The sequence below is a fragment of the Python bivittatus genome, unplaced genomic scaffold (genome assembly GCF_059951505.1).
Source record: "Python bivittatus isolate LINGU-HERP-01145 unplaced genomic scaffold, Pbiv_v1 ctg000100_np1212, whole genome shotgun sequence".
NCBI classification, from domain to species: domain Eukaryota; kingdom Metazoa; phylum Chordata; class Lepidosauria; order Squamata; family Pythonidae; genus Python; species Python bivittatus.
The window spans coordinates 1,786,359-1,806,082 of NW_028277038.1; the positions used below are offsets into that span (position 1 = coordinate 1,786,359).

At 45.0% G+C, this 19,724-nt stretch overlaps 1 protein-coding gene across 16 annotated transcripts in view; it reads left to right on the forward strand.

Annotated features, from left to right (window-relative positions):
• Nucleotides 1-19,724, forward strand: part of CLIP1 (CAP-Gly domain containing linker protein 1) — a 62,020-nt gene that overhangs the window by 12,965 nt on the left and 29,331 nt on the right. For 10 of the 16 annotated variants that reach the window (XM_088135145.1, XM_088135148.1, XM_088135155.1 and 7 more), the window contains exons 5-13: nucleotides 2,989-3,113; nucleotides 4,846-5,062; nucleotides 8,073-8,270; nucleotides 8,703-8,806; nucleotides 10,312-10,372; nucleotides 12,503-12,535; nucleotides 15,137-15,241; nucleotides 17,452-18,396; nucleotides 19,307-19,423. In XM_088135145.1, coding sequence (XP_087991271.1) covers nucleotides 2,989-3,113; nucleotides 4,846-5,062; nucleotides 8,073-8,270; nucleotides 8,703-8,806; nucleotides 10,312-10,372; nucleotides 12,503-12,535; nucleotides 15,137-15,241; nucleotides 17,452-18,396; nucleotides 19,307-19,423 — 1,905 coding nt within the window. The remainder of the gene's footprint in view (nucleotides 1-2,988; nucleotides 3,114-4,845; nucleotides 5,063-8,072; nucleotides 8,271-8,702; nucleotides 8,807-10,311; nucleotides 10,373-12,502; nucleotides 12,536-15,136; nucleotides 15,242-17,451; nucleotides 18,397-19,306; nucleotides 19,424-19,724) is intronic. The other 6 variants (XM_088135153.1, XM_088135160.1, XM_088135159.1 and 3 more) reach the window with 3 other exon arrangements.

Sequence of the window (19,724 nt, forward strand, 5' to 3'; positions counted from 1 at the left end):
TGTCAGTATTTTTTAAATTGAGGATATTTTATATTGAGAGGTATTGAATCCTCCATTTGGAAGGATCGGGAATGAAGAGGCATGAACCTAGATATTTGTGGATGTCTTTCGAGTCTCTGCGTGTGAAAGAAAGAGGGATGTTGTTACCTTTAGATCACTTCAGTTGTCTTCTTGACTCAGTGAAATCCAGGCAGGAGGAACAGCTGAAGATGTTTTCCTGGATTTTGAGTTGGTCGGCACTTTTTAAAGACAGTGGAGAATGTACGCCTAAAGGGCTTGCATCTGGAACACTGTTTCTCAACCTTGGCAGCTTGAAGGTGTGTGGACTTCAACTCCCAGAATTCCCCAGCCAGCAAGATTGAGAAACACTGATCTAGAAAGTCCACCAACATTGTCTCCAGTCCTCACATTTACAACCTTTGTGGGTCTGTAAAACAAAGGAAAGCTGAAGTAAGATCATAAACACAGTCATGGTTTCATTTAGTGGCCTCTTCACTTAACTGAGTTGCTGGTCCCAATTGTGGTTGCTAAGCGGGGACAACCTGTATATAGAATTCGGTCTGCAGGACCACCACCCATTTTCTCTTTTGAAAGGAAGTTGACGAGGCTGCTACGTTGCGTTTTGCAGGCATAAAACTGTAAAGAGGTCTCTTTACAGGATGAGTCTTGTTCACGGCATCTAATCTCAGTGAGGAAGCTTTTTATGGGTTTGTGTGTAAAAAAAGGAGGAAAAAACCCACTTCCCTTAAGGCCACTTTAAGGAAAGGGTACTCTGTTTTTATTTTAATTTGGCCGCGGACCTTTCTCCATCATTCTAGCCATGTTCATGATGTAAACCTTTATTTTTTCTTTCTGCTACTTTCCATCCCTGTCCCAGTCTGGAAAAAAATAAATGACCTGGTGATCTTAGATCAGCTGCTTTGGCTTGTTACTGCTTTACATCATCCTTTCTGAATTATATGGAGTTGTCATGCTTTACTAAAAAAAGATTTGGCAGGTCTTCTCACCGCTCTTTCATTTTTTATCACTCTTCCTGGATATGAGCGAAAGTCACTAGGTAGCTATTTTCACCATGTTGTGATGATGCCCTCGTTTTGGGGGTAAATTTACTAAGCTGCTTTTTCAGGAAAGGAGAGAAACCACCCCACATACCTCTGGGTTAAACGTGGGAATGGAAGGGAATGTGAATTTAACTCAGCAGGGTTTATTTTCTGATTGTTCCTGTATTCTTCTCAGTCTAAGGCAGCATTTCTCAACCTTGGCCACTTTGAGACATGTGGACTTCAACTCCCAGAATTCCCCAGCCTGCTATACTGGCTGGGGAATTCTGGGAGTTGAAGTCCACACGTCTTAAAGTGGCCAAGGTTGAGAAACACCGGTCTAAGACCACTCATGATTGTGTCACTCGATTTATTTTTCAGCAGAAGAAATGCAGAAAGTAGCGCTTGTAATTAAATGCTGTTTAAAAACCTGCAGTTAAAGCAGGATGGTTTATAATCCCTTTAGAAATTTAGATGTTGATCGCAGATGCTAGTTCAGTGTAATCCTAGTTTTCCCAATAATAAGGTAAGGAATGAACTGGAGTGAAACATTTTAGAGCTTCAACTAAAAGGGAAGGAAGTTAGCATCCGTTTCATGGCAATGTGTCAACTTCAGAAGAGTGAGCGAGGACGGAAAGGCACCGAATGTCTACTTACGCGTGGAGCGCTGTATCTCTGTTTTTGACTTTGTTTTGCATTTTAAAGACATTTTCTATTCTTTGTGACATCCAGTTATTGGGGGCAGAGCCTAAAGAAATCACGAAAAGTGGTTTTAAAAAGCATATTAAAACTCGTCCAACTTATTTGACTTAGGGAGTTCTTTTTAACTTGGTACACGACGCAGAAGCCCATCATTCAGAATGGAATTATTTGGGGTGGAGTATGCCCTCGCCTGAGTTATCCTGCTTCTGCCGTCAGTGGAAGGAGCGTTGGCGTCCACCCTTTCAGAATTAAAAGTAGCAGATTAAGCTTCCCTAAAGACATTCCGCGTGAGAAATGACTTCACTTGTGGGTTGAGCTTTGTCTCCATGAAGTGTGATGAAAAATGCCGTCTCTGCAAGTCTTGGGTGCCAACAGATTCCCTTTCAGGCCCAGTAGGAAAAAAAGGGCAGTCAGAGGGCTTCAATGAGATGATTCTTCTGCCAAGATTGAGGTAGATAAAATAGTCCACCAAACATGATATTATAAAGAACTTTGAAGGGTTTTTTTTCTCTTTGCAGAACCTGGACAAATGATTTTCAGGTTATCGTCTCAATGTTACGTGAATCTGGCTATGTGCGTGGCTGGATGCAGAGAAAGCTCCAGACAAGAAAATATAACAGCCAAGAGCCGCTTCATGTTTTGGGTTAATGTCGTACAGTAGTTTCCTCTTTCAGTTTCCTGTTAAGGTCAAACGATCTGAACTATTCTGCTTCTCTGGCAAACGTGGCCGGTCATTTCACAAGCCAGAACAAATACATTTCCAAAATAACTCATTGGCACTGGAGATTTCCTGAGCAACTAGTTATTATTTTAGATTTGGCATTTATTAGAATTGGCTAAAATTTTGTCAGGTTCAGCCGGAAGAACTCCACGAGACAATGCAAATACAGTTCTGTTGCATTTATTAGCTACAACCTCAGGACAGAAAATCTCCCCAGACTGAACCCTAGTTCCCAAGCCAGCCAGCCAGCCACAACACCGTGAATTCGTTAGGGAGGTGCCAGCCCCAACCTCTTGAACTTCCCACGCTCCTGTTGGGGGCTAAGAACACGCTTATCTCCCTGAGCCTGGCCTTCATAAGTCCATTCCATCACAAGTTTGCGTTATTTATTTCCGGCCGGTTTCACCCTAGGCAACGGAAGAGCCGAATAGTTTGAGCACAACCATAGTTTTGGTTCCAGTTTAGCTGGAGGATTGTTTAAAGATGGTGCGGTATTCTTTTCAACCTTCTTTCTCTTCAAATCAGGTTGGGGGGACGAAAGCCGGCGTTGTGCGTTTCCTGGGGGAGACGGATTTTGCAAAGGGAGAGTGGTGTGGCGTTGAGTTGGATGAACCTCTGGGCAAGAACGATGGCGCAGTGGCGGGAACAAGGTAAGCTCCTGTGGCTGAGCGTCGGGGCATCCCGTTTCCAAGTCAGCCCTGGCCACCTTCCCTTTTGAGTTTATCGATCTTCATGTTTAGGGGGGAGTTATCTCTGTGTGAGTTTCTGCCTCCCCTCTTCCCCTTGCAAGACGGTAGAACAAGGAGGGTCTTGGGAAAAAAATGGCCACCGTGAGAGAATTCTCCGGTGTTTTTGTTACAGCACGGGGAAAGGGGACCGACAGTTGCTCGTTGCAGCAAACCTGTTCTGCTCCCTTCCTGCTGCAAAAACAGGCCTCGTTGTGGATGCTGGCCTGCATTCTTTGTCTCCAAGACAAGGAGATTTTGTTTTCTTCAATATTTATCTCACAGGGCAAGGAGAACCCTGGGAAAGATGGGGCCAAGCTGGCTTTCAGGAGTGTCTGACTTGCATAGACTCCTTGAAAGCTCTGTTTCCATAGCGTAAAGCCATATTTGCACTCCCAGGATTAATGCAATGAAGGGAGAGGCCTTGGGGCTCTAAGCCAGCCCTGGATTAAAGTCAACCACTGCTGTCTCAACTCTTCCAGCCTACATGCCCTTGGGGCTACATGAGGCCAGATCCAGTTAGGGATCAATCTGACGCCCAGCTGATTCATACCCACCTAGGTTCTGGGGTCACCTTTCAAGAATGGTAATGTTCATCAACCCCACCCCACCGATCAACAGCTTACAGCTCCCCACAGCAACTTTCCTCCCAGGGTTCCTCATCATACAGAGGGGCTGGGGAAGTTGGCCGTGGCTATAACTGGGTGTGGGCTCATGTCAGTGTCCCACAGAAAAGGAGATGTCCTTCCCAGGAATCTCCCCGGTTCCCCCACTGCCCTCTCAGGCGTAGCCCTGCCCTGCAGCCTGACTGTATGGCCCCAGAGTGACTGATCACACCACGGGAAGAGGGGCTGGGTTCCCTGCCCTGGGGTACGTTCAGGCTTAAAGCTAATGACACTTAGCTGGGAATAAGCATGCAGGATATCAAGCCATGGGAGGACCTGATTCTAAAACCGTGGAGTTTTCAGCTGCAGTTTTAGGACTTCTGGCCCGGGTGGACACACGGAGCCCTTCTGTCCACCCGCCTTTTTAATCCATTTGACAGGTTCTGGATTTTTTTTCTACGTCCCTGGGGCCGTTGAGCAGCCCGGGGTTTTCTGCTTCTCTTCCAAAATTCAGCTGTAGGATCACGTCATCTGAGAGCGTGTCTCCTGCGTACAGCTCAGGTGACTTACTTCAGTATAATTTTAAGATGGGACCACCTCGAGCATATAAACTACATACATTTTCCTGCAGTGCTTCTCAACCTTGGCCACTTGAAGATGGGCGGACTTCAACTCCCAGAATTCCCCAGCCAGCACGCTGGCTGGGGAATTCTGGGAGTTGAAGTCCGCCCATCTTCAAGTGGCCAAGGTTGAGAAACACTGCTTTACTGACCCTCCTGTGAATGGCCAAGAAGCGAACGTGGGAAGGGTGATCCGCCAACCCTCCTGCCAACCATTGCAGTGTGCCATCTCCAGCCTGCTGTGGGGGGCCTGTGTATTCCCAGCTTTTATGAGCCATTTCTTCACGTATGGGGGCAGCCCCACTTCTGTAAGAGGCCTCTGCTTCCGACACAAAGCCGTAGCTCAGGTCGTGTTTCTGTCTCTGTGTATGTGGAAGGTTTTCTGTGCAGCCTCTTTTCACAGTTGGGTGTCTCCCTCCCTCCCCGTCTCAGATACTTCCAGTGCCAGTCCAAATACGGCCTCTTTGCTCCGGTGCATAAGGTTACCAAGATCGGCTTCCCCTCGACCACCCCGGCGAAGGCCAAGCCTGCCGTCCGGAAAGTCCTCCCCACGCCAACGAGCTTGAAACGCAGCCCGAGCGCCTCTTCCCTCAGCTCCCTGAGCTCGGTGGCCTCTTCCGTAAGCAGCAAGCCGAGCCGCGCAGGACTAGTAAGTTTCTTTTCGTACTGCGTGCTTGACGACCTGAGAGCAGAAATTGGCACTCTTGCGGGTCGCCAGATAGCGCAGATCGTGGGGCGCCTCCCCCCGCCGGCCGTTTTGCCCTGCCCATTTCCCTTCGAATGGTGGTGTTCTCTGAAAGCATGCATGAAAAAAAACTTAGCTAGCCCTGGAGAATAGAAGTGTTAGTGTTTAAGCTGATATCCTAATGCTTAATTCATACTAACCGTGGCTTCTTAAAATAAGAAAGAGGTTACATTTTGGTTTAAAGTGAATAGTCTCTGCCCGCAATCTGCAACTCACCCACAGAGTAATATTTCTGCAATAAATACACACACACATACCACGCATAGTATAGTACTTCTGCAATAAATATGTATGTATGCATGCACACCCACACACATAGGTATTATCAGAGAGCATTTGGCATTAAAAGAGGGTTGAAAATCCAGAAACCTTGACTTAAAAATGCATCACACTGAAAACACTGATTTTTTTTTTTTTTTAATATATAGTGAGAGTTGCATTTTTCAAATTGTACTATGGGTTTACTTTCCCTGTTAATTGAAGAAAAAATTGCACATCTATGTATGTTCAAGTGTGTGTATGTGAGTGAGAGACAGAGGTGATAGTTGTTGGGTGGTTTTGATTTTTAAAATTTTTTTGTACCTGCATGTTTGTTTTGGACATTAGCTGTTTTGCTAGTTTTGCTCCAGAATCATGGTTACGTGCATCTGGCCGACGCGTTGTCTAAATTGAAAGACTCCCTACACCAAAAAAGCCTCTTTCTTTAGTCTTCAGTTTAACCATAAACATAACTGATACGACCTGGTCACTGTGCAAGTATCAAACGTGTATTATGTTAACATCATACTGACTGTATATTAATTCTTAGCCTTAACCTTTGAAAACATGAATGGCTTAATCTGGGGTCACCTGCAGCAAATATCAGCTCGCAATTCTTTCCCGCAGCTTAAAATTGAATCAAGGAGATTTCGGAATTTGCTTCCCACGATTTCTGTCCCCAGGAGTATTTCCAACAGTCACCGTTGTTTGCTTTTGGAGGGGGCAGTCCCTAGAATTACCTGCCAGTGTAAATCACAGGTGGGACTGCAGTTGACTTCCCATGCTGTCTGCAGAATGGGCTTTATTCGCTGCAGGAATATTCACCAACGCCCGATTCTTCACATAAACCTCACCATGCGCTTCTCTAAAGAAAGTGGAAAGCAATGGAGTAGTACAACATACTGAAAGGGCGAGCAGGATTTTCAGGGCTACTGGCCTGGTGGAAACTCACATGTCTGAGCAAAGGACCCCCCGCTCCGTCTCCCCATTTGCTTTTCAGCAGCAGACACTTCCAGGTGAATCCACTTGGTCTGTTTTCCGGTCCTTCTAGCCTCCTTGGGAAGACTGCAAGGCCTAGCAAGCACCATTTTTGTTCCCAGTTGCCTTCGCAGAGGCACCCCAAAGAATAACTTTTCCCCTCCACTTTTGGCAAAGCGCGTTGGTTTTGCTGCACGTGATCCCAGGTTGTGACTTGAATAAGCGAGCAAATTCTTGGGCTTAACCGAAGGACGTTTCTTATGTTTAGCCAGCGCCCCTGTCAAAGAACGCTTAGCAGCTTAACGAGCTAATCTGCCCTAGGCTCCCACCGCTTAGGTTGAAGCCACACAAGCTTTTGTTTCCCTTTCAACTCTTCTGTTTCCTATCTCCTGAATGCTGCGTTAAGAGTCTTGCTATGCAGGTACGTTCACTTCCTTTCTCGGACTACTAAAGTCGGGGGGAGCATGGAAGAGGGAAGCAATGTTCATCTCTTCTCCTAAAATGGGAAGGCTCTTTCAGTTAGCTCAGTGTTTCTCAACCTTGGCAACTTTAAGATGCGTGGACTTCAACTCCCAGAATTCCCCAGCCAGCCATGCTGGCTGGGGAATTCTGGGAGTTGAAGTCCACACATCTTAAAGTTGCCAAGGTTGAGCAATACTGAGTTAGCTGATTGTCCATTTTCTTTAGCCACTACTTATGTGGAATAAACCCCCCTGTGCTAAATTTGCTGATTGTATCATGACCATAAGGAACCATCACCAGCAGTAGTAAATTCAAGCCATTCTAGACGGATGGTTTTAAATGTGTGAATGGTTCTCCTCTCTTCCTCCCTCCCTCTGTCCACTCCTTCAGTCACTACCCCAGTGTGATCCTGGGGCATCGTGCTTCACAGAACCGAAACATGGAAAATGCTTCACCTTAGACCAGTGTTTCTCAACCTTGGCAACTTTAAGCCGGGTGGACTTCAACTCCCAGAATTCATGCTGGCTGGGGAATTCTGGGAGTTGAAGTCCACCCAGCTTAAAGTGGCCAAGGTCGAGAAACACTGCATTAGACAATAATCAGGGACTGTTCCACTCATAATGCCCCAAAGAGCTTAGCTCACACCATTGACCATTCACTGGGATTTTCAGCCATTTTTATATGGGTTCGTTCGCTTTAGGAAACAAGTATCCCTAAAAAGAGCTTTCGTTCTAAATTTTTCTGGGGTTCAAGCAACACTTGTTTGGGATGGAGCCAAGATTAAAAAATCACCCTGCCCCACTCACCGGTCCGTATAGGTGGGACTCCGCTCATGCAGCACGGAAGTCTCTGCCCTGCGCTGTGCTGCGTTCTGATCCCGGACCAAAACTGAATTTTAAGAGAAAGCATCTTCCAGAAATAGGCCCTTAGGACTGTTCAGCAGAAGAGAATCTCCTCTGCTCCCAGAGACAAAAATCAGTCCATTTGCACCATCTAATGTACACCCCCCTGCTGACATCCTCTTGTTTCAGGGCAGCTCTTAATTAGGGTTTTCCCTTATTTTCCTGCTGGGTATTTGACAGATCAGCTGGCAAACACTAGCTGCACTGGTTCAATCCAAACTCGAGAAGCGGGTGGCGTTTGCAGCACCGGGGTGTGATTTTTGATCTTTCCCGCAATAGCTGGGCTGTTCGAAATACGTCTCTCGTCCTTGTAGTTGACAGAGACGTCCTCTCGGTACGCACGGAAGATTTCAGGCACCACCGCTCTGCAAGAGGCGCTGAAGGAGAAGCAGCAGCACATCGAGCAACTCCTGGCTGAGCGGGATTTGGAGAGGGCGGAGGTCGCCAAGGCCACCAGCCACGTCGGGGAGATAGAGCAGCAGCTCGCGTTAGCGCGGGATGGACACGATCAGGTGAGCGGAGGCGGTTGGCCGGTTTGGGTGGCCACTGGGAAGATCCAAGCTCTGCTTGTGTACAAAAGATGAAGTAAGTAAAAAGGCTCCATATCCTGAAGATGGTTTTATCTGAGAGTCTCCATCAGGTTAGCAGAAGTAACTGACTATTGATTGGTTTTGCAAGTCAGTTGGCTAAATCAGTTGCTCATCCTTTTGGTCCGCTCCTTAAGTTGTTCCGCATTAATCAAGCAAAGTTACAACACAGCCATTCTGCATTAGCTCAATTTCTCACGAAAAGGGTCCTAGTAGTTTGCGGACAAATGCTAGACCTTGGGAGAAGCAAATAGCTTTGGTTGTTTTTGGAAACAGCCTGCCCTCTACGTAGCCAGTTCACTGTAGCCTGATTTAAGTCAAAGAGGGGTTCCTCTAACGCGCACCTCTGTTCATCAGCGAATACTGGAAATGGAAGCCAAGATGGACCAGCTGCGAGCCCTGGTTGAAGCTGCTGACAGAGAAAAAGTGGAGCTGCTTAACCAGCTGGAGGAGGAAAGGAGGTAAGCCAACCGTGCAAATAAACAAAAAATTGGAAAAAGTGATGGATGAGTTGTAAAACCAATTGTAGTTCTGAAGGCCACGAAAAACCTGGACAGCAGAAGCAAGTTTTAGCGAAGTTGGTGAGAACCCAGGCAAGGCATATTAGTTCCAGTCCCACCTGTACCGGTTTTGGTTTCATACCATTCTATTCCCTTTGAATGTTTCTGGGGCTTTACTGGGGGGAAAGAGATGCCCTCTAGCTCATGAAGGGAAGCGTTAGTCCTGCCTGCTTTTCAGAGGTATGAGGATGAACCAGATCAAGATGGGAGACCGTGTGGCCCAAGGGTTAGGCATGTTACGCTGTTTAAGAATGGTGCACGTTGGCTTTCTACTTTGGGATAATTATTCTGCAAACAGGCCTCCGTTACTGCAAGGCATGGAAATTCCACTTCAGGGCTACCTTAAGTCTCTCCCTGGTTAGCCTGCTGCTTCTCTTGAACAAGTTGCTAGGTGACTGAACACAGCGGACACAGTCAGCTAAGGTCCTTTAAGGGAGCTGACATTTTACAGCTCGAAAAATATCCGTTGCTTGGGCCACCCGATATTTCTCCCACTTCCACGTAAACCTGGAACTTTAACCAAGCAGTTGGTTGGCTTTCACCTACCAAACACTCATTTGCACAAGCCCAACTGTGAAGTGGGTAGAAACCACTGAAGTGTAAACCTGAATGAATTTGCTTCTCCCCTACGAAGTACGTTGCTCTTCTCTCCTGTGACGTGCTTATTACGAATGGGGTTTCAGGTAGAATTTTGCTGAACGTCAGAAACGTTGCGGTCTCTCACCTGTTGGGCTGCAGGTGAGAGATCAGACTTCAGTGCACAGCTAGGGCTTTCTTGTTAAGAAAGGGGAAGAGCGCTGCGTCGTGCAGGTTGGGGGAAAAAGCTCTTTGTAAAGGGACATTCCCCCAGTTACGAAGTTCAAGCGCTCCTGGTTAAGGGCTGGAGTTGGATGACGGTCTTTTGAGGTGCACGTTAGGAATCCAGATAACAAAGTCCATGAACTGCCTTGGTCAGCCATCCCCTGGAATGTCTCTCTGAGACTCTCTTCATTGCTGGAATGAAGATTGCTTAACTCTTATTTAAATTTCTGTTATGACTACATTAGAGGAATTAGCAGTGAACTGTGCTCCGTGCATTCAGGCCTCTGCCTGTCATGGGTTATTCCAGACATTTGTGGCACTGCAGATCAAAGGAGGTCATGCAGCTGTTTGTTCTTTCCTTTCTACGTGGATTTTTTTCTTAATAGAATCCAGGTAGAATTACAGTGCTTTTCCTTGAAGGGAGCAGCGAAACAGCACCTAATCCGTAGGCTGCTGGTTTGAATCCTACGACATCTCGAATCTTTCCTTAAAAAATCAAAATCATTCAGCTGTGATGCTTAACTCTCTCCCAGGCCTTTGCCTGAGAAATAATCTGGACAACCCCTATCGTCTTCATGGTCTTACTTTTTAAACATTTTTCACAGGAAGGTTGAAGATCTCCAGTTCCGCGTAGAGGAAGAATCTATTACTAAAGGCGATTTAGAGGTAAAAATGTCTCCAATTCTGTTAAACCAGCTACTTGAAAAAGAAACTTATAACTTCTTATACCCATGTTTCTCAACCTTGACAACTTTAAGATGTGTGGACTTCAACTCCCAGAATTCCCCAGCCAGCAATGCTGGCTGGGGAATTCTGGGAGTTGGAGTCCACACATCTTAAAGTTGTTAAGGTTGAGAAACACTGGCTTATATCATAGTAAACTACCAGGAGAATGAAGAAAAGAGGTGGCATTTTACTATGTGGTGACAGTCTGAGAGGACACACGGTGTGACTTACTATTACTAGCTGAGTGTTCTAATATTTCGAAAATCTTGCAGATTTTCTGTCTAATTCTTTGTCTCCTATGTGAGTAAGTAACTTTTTTCATTCTTCTGTTTTAATTCCATGCTGCTTGATACCTTTCTAGAAGCCTTTCCAGATCCCTAATAAACTGTTTGTTAAAGTCACCCACCGGAGATTAGCGCTAAAGCTTAAACATGTGCAAGGGGTTGCTTCAGCCTTTCCGAAACGAAGGCGGAAGGCAAATGAGATGAAGGCTGTGGACAGAAGTACGATCGAGCGTGGCTAACAGTTGTGCTACGTTTAATCCTGCACTTCTTCACTAAAAATTTCAGAGGATGCAAGCTTTAAGCAGTCAGATAGCTACCTGAGCATCTGAACGGTGTTCCCAGCCGACGTCAGACTTCACCACACTTGCAGGCCCAGGCTGCCTCGCAAGTTAGCCTTCAGCAAAAAAACCCACACAAACTCTGCTACTTTTGCACACTAAATTCACATTGTTGGGAGCGTCTTTAGCACGTTCGGTAGCATGTTGCTTATTTTAACAAACGAAACCTCTCAGAACGTTTAGTAAATGCTTTTTCCTGGTATCGTGTGCGATGCAGAATTGGAAACTGACATGCTGAGCTGCAAATAATTCAGACTGAAAGCAGGAGCCTTGAACGGGGCTGTCCATTTCATATTAATATCTTCTTTAGTTCTACTTTTATGTTCTCCTTCCATCCATTTTATCTGGACTTTTCAAGGAATGCTCATTTACTTTTTCAGCCTGTGGTTCTGTGTCTGTGTGTGTGTGTGTGTGTGTGTGATCAGTAAACAGAAAAACTGGATATTGTTATTACTATTATTATTATTAGTTCACGATTGCCTTTCTGCACCAATGCATACGGGTAGTCCTCGTTTAGTGACTGTTTGCAGTTACGACAGTGACGAAAAAGCAACTTTGCGACCAATCCTTGCATTTACGACCTCTGCAGGTTGGTAAAGCAAAGGAAAGGTGAAGGAAGATTGTAAGCACAGTCACAGTTTCGCTTAGCAACCGCTTTGCTTAATGACCGAGTTGCCAGTTCCAATTGCGGTCACTAAACAAGGACGACCTGTACTCAAGACTGCTTTATTCTTAAGGCTGCTGGTTCATAAAGGGCAGAATTGCTAAATCCTTCCCCTTACCACAAATAACTCCACGGTGTGATCCTTGTGGACCGCATGTCCACTGGAGCTTTGGGAAGTCTCCAAAATTGGATTCATGAGAAGACACGATGGCCACGTGCTAGTCCCAGACTTGTGTTCTGGTCAATTCACACAATGACTTAACCCCAGATCACACTTGCTCAGCCCATCTCGCTCGCTTATGCGTGCGCAGGTGCTCTGCTCCTGCAAACGTGCAACAGGTATGGCAGGTGCTGCATTACTGTCCTTCTCCACTGTGGGGCATACGTGAGCACTGCAGCCTACCAAGCAGGACCACTCTGTGTGCTTCTGCCAACCCAGCCATGTCTCTCTAGTTCAGGGTTTCTCAACCTTGGCAACTTTAAGAGGTGTGGACTTCAACTCCCAGAATTCCCCAGCCAGCATATGCTGGCTGGGGAATTCTGGGAGTTGAAGTCCACACCTCTTAAAGTTGCCAAGGTTGAGAAACCCTGCTCTAGTTGGTCTCTGTTTCAGGTAAATCTCACAACGTCCTTAAGGAAAAGGGGAAATAATCTGACTGAGAGCAGCCAGTGGTGTAAATTCCCCCCGTTTCGACTCACTGTTGTTCGCCCCCTTTTGCTTGTATTTTGAAGCCTCACATTGAATGTTCTGGTGGACTCATTTTGTCTTAATTTTTGCTGATAGCCAAAGAGAGAGATTTCTGAAGATCCTGAAAATGTAAGAGGACTTCTGAACGTGTGGAGACATCTCTCCCTTCTCCCAGCCTTAACACAGATTCTTTACCAATAAAGCATTTGTCGATGATGCTCTTTAACCACTAACAACACAGTTTGTTCTTGGGACATTCGCTTCCCCCTGTGTGTGCATGGAACTGAAGAACCATTGCGGCTTTTAAGACGTAGGAACGTGAGCGGCAGGAGAAAATGAGGAAGGAAAGGCAGGATTCATAGAAGGTGCTTTTATGCAAACCTTCAAACTTAGCATAGTGCCCTTAATTCTTAAGCCGTGCAAGTAGCTTGTAAGAAATTTCATTGGAGAGATTAGTTCAACCAAACTTTGAATTGGTTGACTAATATGGGAACGTCCACTGGTGTTCCTCGGCTGGGTAGGACAGGTTGGGTGTTTCCCTAGATTTGGTTCCATTCCATAAAATAATAAAGTGAGCAACCAGGGGAGGGGAAATCATTTTTTTTCCATTTTTTCCCCATCGCTTTGCTATCCAATTTTCAGTGGTTTAGTGAAAGATCTTCCCTTTTACATAATGTTTTCTATTATATTTCCCCGTATTGTGCAGTGTGACCCCTAGGAAGAAGCTAGGGACACTTTAGGTCCCACCCCTTTTCCTACACAAAAAAGTCAGTGGCGTTTTCAAGAAGATCTCTGAAGGGACCTGTCTGCCTTTTCCCTGCACAAAACAGAATTCTTAAGCCTGGCACTCCTTTCCTGCTGTGTGGCCTTGTGCGCTCCGATTGCACAGCAAAGCGTTGTGATTCTTTGCTCCTCTTAAATCAGGCCAGTGGCGTAGCCGAATGAAATCTGCATGCGGTGTGCTCCTCTTCTTTTCCTTTTTGTGAATGCTTCCTTTCTGCATCCGTATCTTTTCTAAGCAGGGTACGTAAGCTGTCTTTTTTGCTCACAAGGAGCCCCCCCTTGAAATTGTTTTTCAAGATTGACTTATTTGAGCACTTGCAAAAAGTTTAAGATCTGTTTCTCCATCCCCCCATTTTAATCCAGCTGCCAACTTTTGGGAGAAACAAGGGTCTTGGGGCATCTAAACGACTGCTGGGTCTGAAGAAGACTCAAGACCATGAAAACCTGTAGAGTTCTTCATTAACTGTAGCAGGTCTGGGCAAGTGGTGTCTCTAGTTCTCTTGGATTATAACTTCTGTAATTCCTAATCCACTGGGCACGGTGGCTAGAGGCCACCAAATTACCTACCTTGATATTCAGGGTTTGTTAGCAAACCCCAAAATGGGATAAGGATTATTTTTTATAGGTGGGTTCCCTCTTATTCAATCTGGAGTAGGAGGTTGAGGGGCAGTGCCTCTCATGTTGCTCCCATTCTCTCCCCAGCTTGTTCAACAGCCAGCTGTTCTCGTGAAGCACACTGTGCCCAGGAGCAGACCCGGTTGGAGAAGGATGTATTTCAGGGATCTTTATAATGACCTGTAGTGTAGGGGAAGGGGATTCCTCTGTGCCAGTTGACTTTGAAGACCCTTTACAGTATGGGCGTGTTACCTAAAGGTTACCCTTGACTTAGGTGACTCCTCATGAACTCAGTGGAGCAGTCTTGCACCCCTTTTAAAATCTTTGCTGGATCTCGATAAGCTCCAGGAGAGTCTCTGCTTCGTACACATTGATGATATCTGTGTTTCTTAATGTTGCAGAATTCTCAGATTGCCTGACTTCCTTCTTCCCAGCTGGACCAAGTTTAAGCTTTTGAGGTTGGGGAAGACTTGCCCCCAATTTGCAGTGCTTCCTTTCCATCAGCACCCCTGTGGAATCTTACTCATAAAACGTTGCCAAGAAACCTCTAGTAAGATTTTGGAGGGAATCTGTTCAGTCAAGTTGAGCTATTTTTTTTCAAGGAGGTGGGTGAAGGAGATTGGGCTGAGGGAAACTGTTCCAGAGTCATCTGGTTCACGTTGGGGTCATCCAGTCTAGCTCCTTGTTCAAAACTCAGAGTCATGGCATCCCCAACATCTGGCTTGCCAGCTTCTCCTTGAAGACCTCCAGCAAGAGGGATTTATCACGCTCTTCACAATGAGCTCTTATCATGATGCACTCTTCTCTCAAAAGAGGCTCCCCTTCCCCTTCTCTTCACATCCTCCCAGAAGTTCTGCTCCTGCAATTTAAGCTAATCACAGAGTCTCTTTCTGCCCTCAGGAACAGCAGAAAACAAGTCCTTGTCCTCTTCTCACCAGGAGCATAAATCATGACTGACAGAGCATTAACTTTTCCTAATTTGTGCTGATAAATGTCACACTGATCAGTAACTTTGGCTGCATGACTCTGTTGCTTTTTGTTTGTGTGTTGTGCTCCTTTGTTTCTGTACATACATCCACACCTTTTCTCTCGGTATATCAGCCCTGAGTTGCACTTTGTGAATCAGTCTTTCTTTTGAAGTATCACCTGGTTCATTTTCCTTTTTTCATTTTTACCACCCACCCCCTTCTTTTTGCTCCCCCCCATCTTCTGCTGCTCATTACTGGTAGAAGACAGCTGGTGGCGCCTCCTGCATGTCGCTCCTCTTTCCTCTCATGCTGGCATGTGATGGTGGCACTGTTGTGTTCTCTTCCTTTCCCTTTTTACTAACAGACGCAGACCAAACTGGAGCATGCCCGCCTTAAGGAGCTTGAGCAGAGTCTTCTCTTTGAAAAGACCAAAGCTGACAAACTCCAGAGGGAGTTAGAAGACACTAGGGTAATGGACTTCACTATGTTTCAATGAACATGGCCATGAGGTGTGTGCATGCGTGTATGAAAGAGATCGAGAGTGTTCAGTGGGGAAACTTTCTGATGTGGGAGCTAAGCCGCAGGTTATGTTTTGGAAAACCTAAACTTGATTTGGTCTTCTCATGCCTTTAAACATACAAGCCCCGCTAAACTTACAGTTCTTTTTTGTGGACTAGCTTTCAGGCTACAGTGAAGTTCAGGTAAGATAATTTCACAGAAACAGATAGGGAATAATAAGCCTAAGGGATGTCAGAACCTCAAGGATCCAAGTAACAGGCTTCAGGAGCTGGTGAACGTTCAGGGTTCCTTCATCCGCATGGTGAGGACTCATTTAGCCTCCTGGCTGAACGTGAAGTTCTTGAAGTCATGTGAAGAAGGATCTTCATACTGGTTGTTGGTTGTTCATGGAACTGGTTTGGAGATGGGTTGAAATTTCATGGCTCTCTGCTTTGTTTGCTAGCAGACAAGCAGCAACCCCAGTTTTAGAGAATTCTTATACAAACTTTTCTGATAACTCATACCAAACCAAGATAAACTAGGTAGTAGATGTAGAGCCAGTCATGATGTTGTAGAACATCAGCTAAATTTAAATCACATCAAGAGATGGGAAATGTCTCCTGCTTTCCTTTAGCACTATTTTTTTTTAAATATTGGGGTGGAATTCTTCAAGGCCTTAGTCCTTCAGTTCTGCACCTGTGCTGATTGGTCAATCTGCTTTTAGCAACTAAACCCTCATTCTTAACTTCAGGCATGTCAGAATAGCTGATGCATACTACAAACTTACTTGCAGACAAACAAATTGCCTTCCTTTTGCAGCTATGCACAACTTTGTTATATGGACTCCTTGTCTCCCCATTAGGAAAAAAGTGATTAATACTGAGATCTTAGCGCTATTATCACTTGTTTGAAGACTCAACTTATGGGAGAAAATACTTCACGTGGCTTAAAAGAAGATTATGTACAGATAGTGCTAGGCAGTTGAGTTTACCAAGACCAGGAAAAATTTATTTTGCATGCCCAGGCTTGAATAAAAACTTTATTTCAATTCAGCAATTCTAATTTCAGAAGGTGCAGTCCTCTGTACAGCTCAGTTGTTTTTCTGATCTTCCAATCTTGATTTGAGAAAACTGAGTAGAATGAGTTTTCTCTTTCTTCTTGAAGCCAACTGCCAGGACTCAGTGCTAAACTATAGCAAAGGATCTTCCTGTACACTCAGCTAAGATCTCTAGAGTTTGTTCATTTGTCGAAAGACAGCTGTTTGGCTTCTTCCAGTCAGCGGGCCCAATGCAATCCAACTTTTTTTCCCATCACGGCAATAGTCACTGCCTGGCTGGAGATATTCCGGCTGTTTGTACTTCTTATTTATTCAGGCCCCCACTATTCACACATCAGCTGCTTCCTGGGTTATTCAGCTGAACAAAATTAAGAACATTTTGCACTATAACCCAGAGAGATTTCATAAATCTCCATAGCCAATCGTTGAAAGGTGTTCGTCTGAGATGTATTGTTCATGTTCCTAAAATATCAAGAGAGCGGTGGACTCCTAAATATTGGAGCCTAATCCCCATCACTGTTGTTGCCTCCACGCTCAATCAAAGCAAGTTTTTGCATCATCACTTGACAGTTCTAAACAAAACACGCAGGACATTGTGGTCTTAGGATTTTGAAGTCTCCTGCAATCTGTACATAGTCGCAAGTTTCAGCAGTTCTGGAACTGACATTTCCTTACGGTTTCACTTTTTTAAGGAACCCTTAAAGGTGTTCTGCAAACTTCTAGTAATGTGCAAGCTGCAGCTGCAAGCTTTTGACTTTAACAGCCTGCTTATCTTACCACTAACTTCAGATGATTGACTCTTCACTTGGAGCCAAGACTTACATCTGAGTCCACAAGAGGATGTTTGCTTTTGGTTTAAAGGAAGGCAAATACATTTTGAGTGAATTGAAAGTTATTATGTTATAATTGCATGTCCTTTTAACTGTATGTAGGATTCCTCTAACAATATCATCAAAAATAGAAAAACCTTCTAGATTATCGGTGTGCTCCACCACCCTGAGGCCTCTTTAGAAGCACTGAAGATGTCATGTTAGTACTCTGAAGTACTTAGAATACCCCATTGTCCCTTTCAATGCATCCTTTTATAATATTTTCTCCTCCTTTTTTAATGCTATTTATCCTAGGTTGCCACTGTGTCAGAAAAATCTCGAATCATGGAACTGGAAAGAGATCTAGTGTTGCGGGAGAAAGAAGTCGCTGAGCTGCGGTCAAGATTAGAGTCCAATAAACTAGTCAGCAATGTGGACACGTCTCTCTCACTGCTGCAGGAAATCAGCACTCTGCAAGAGAAGATGGCATCAATAAACAAGGAGCATCAGGAGGAGATGAAGTCTCTGCGGGAAAAACTTGGGGTCAGTGAAGAATCCTTCCAGAAGGAAATCAAAACCCTGTTGTCATCCAATGAAAGAATGGCAAAAGAGAACAACTCCTTGAAAGTCAAGCTGGACACTGCACGCAAAGAGAATTCAGAAGTGATTGAATTGTGGAAATCTAAGCTGGAATCTGCTATTGCTTCTCATCAGCAAGCAATGGAAGAGTTGAAGACCTCTTTCAGCAAAGGAGCTGGGATTCAGGCAGCTGAATTTGCAGAGCTCAAGGTCGAGATTGAGAAGATGAGAGATCAACATCAGAATGATACATCTACCTTGAAACTGAAGCAAGAAAGTGAGAGGTTGTGTCTCCTGAACGAGATCGAAGCCCTGAATAAGAAACTACTGGAGGTCACAGAAGAGAAGGAGAGAAGTTTGGAAGCACTGAAGACCAAACTGGAAAATGCAGAAGATCAGCACCTGGTGGAAATGGAAGACACGCTTAACAAGTTGCATGAATCTGAAATAAAGGTAAAGGAACTAGAAGGATTCCAGGAGAAGTGCAAGGAACAAGCTAAGGCCGTTGATAGCTTTAAAGCAAAGATCAAAGCTACTGAAGCAAAGCTCATGAAACTTGATGCCCTTCAGATGGCCCATTCTGAAGGTAAACTGGAGTTGGAGAAACTTAGCAAGGAACTTGAGGCTGCTGGAAAAAAGATACAGAGTTTAGAGAATGACAGAAATAATGAAAGTAGCCAGGTTTGTACCAACATCCATTTTGTGTGATTTTTTAAAATTTTTGTCTCTTTTTTTTCTTCATTCCATTTATTTCAGTTTGTATTGGCTGGAGGGAGTCTGTTTTTTACAAATTTGAAAACTTACTTCAAACTTTGTGAAATAATGAATAGTCACAAAATGGGCATTGTATCTCCAGACGGACAGCAGGAAATTCTGTGATGGAATTTGCCACAAGATGTGGTGATGTTCATCAACCTGGAGGGTTTTAATTGGAACTTAGACAAATCCATGGAATATAAAGCAGGGAAGTCTCTGCTCAGTTTCCAAAAGGTCCTTAATTGGCCACAATGAGATGTAAGATTGTGGTTGAAATAGATCTTCCATCTTAACCTGCAGGGCTGTTCTTAGCTTCTTACATGGAAGGCTGTTTAGGATGACATATTGATCATGTGGTAAGGTAGGTAATATTGGGCATAGTTCCAGACCTGCCATCCTGAATAGAAATGTGGTCTGGATTTTCCCTCTGGTACCGAGGGGCTGTAAGGCAGAGTAAGTTTCAAGCTTTCATTTCTTGCCTTCTGCACTTTGGGGAGAAGACAGTGAAAGGTCTCCCTTTTAACTGAGTGAGCCTAGTCATAACTTCAAAAGCAAGCGAGGGATTTCAGAATTTAGAACTGGAGCCTAGAATAAATGATTTTCAGATCTCCGTAATAGTTGCTCTATCCCTAAAGCCTCCTGATGCTATAAATGTCATTTCTGGATGCAATTCCCATTCATTCACCACATCCTCTCCCTTTCATTTTACGTTCGTGAATTTGTTTGCTTTTCGCCTTCATTTTGACCTGCCCCTCTCACAGACGCCTTGGTTTCCTTATTAGTTTGCTTTGGGTAACTTTTCGTTTTTACACCCTCACCTGGTCCACCTTGCTAGGCTGCTAGTCTAGTCAAAGAACTGCAAGCGAAAGAGCAAAAACTGCTTGATCTTGAGAGTCACTTGGGCACCGTCAACCAACTTAAAGATTCTTTGGAAAAGGAGCTGGAAGACTTGGTGAGTAACCACTGGCTATCAGGCCGATCCAGTCGAGAGCTTTGCTTCAGGGCTTTGAGAGGGGAGGTGGCAGGCTGTCAGTTACCTGGTTCTGAGTCCATTAGGTCTTCAAAGGTAAGGCAGTCCCGCTTGTCCCAAGAAAAGCCGCTTGGTGTGATCACAGTGTGTTGTCCAACATGTGACAGTGCATCGTCACGTTGCTTGAGCAATGGCTGCAGGTCTAGGAAAGCATGCAGCGATCCAGTTTGACCGGGACACATTGCAGTGAGTAGGACCTAATATTTCTGCGCAACAATTCACA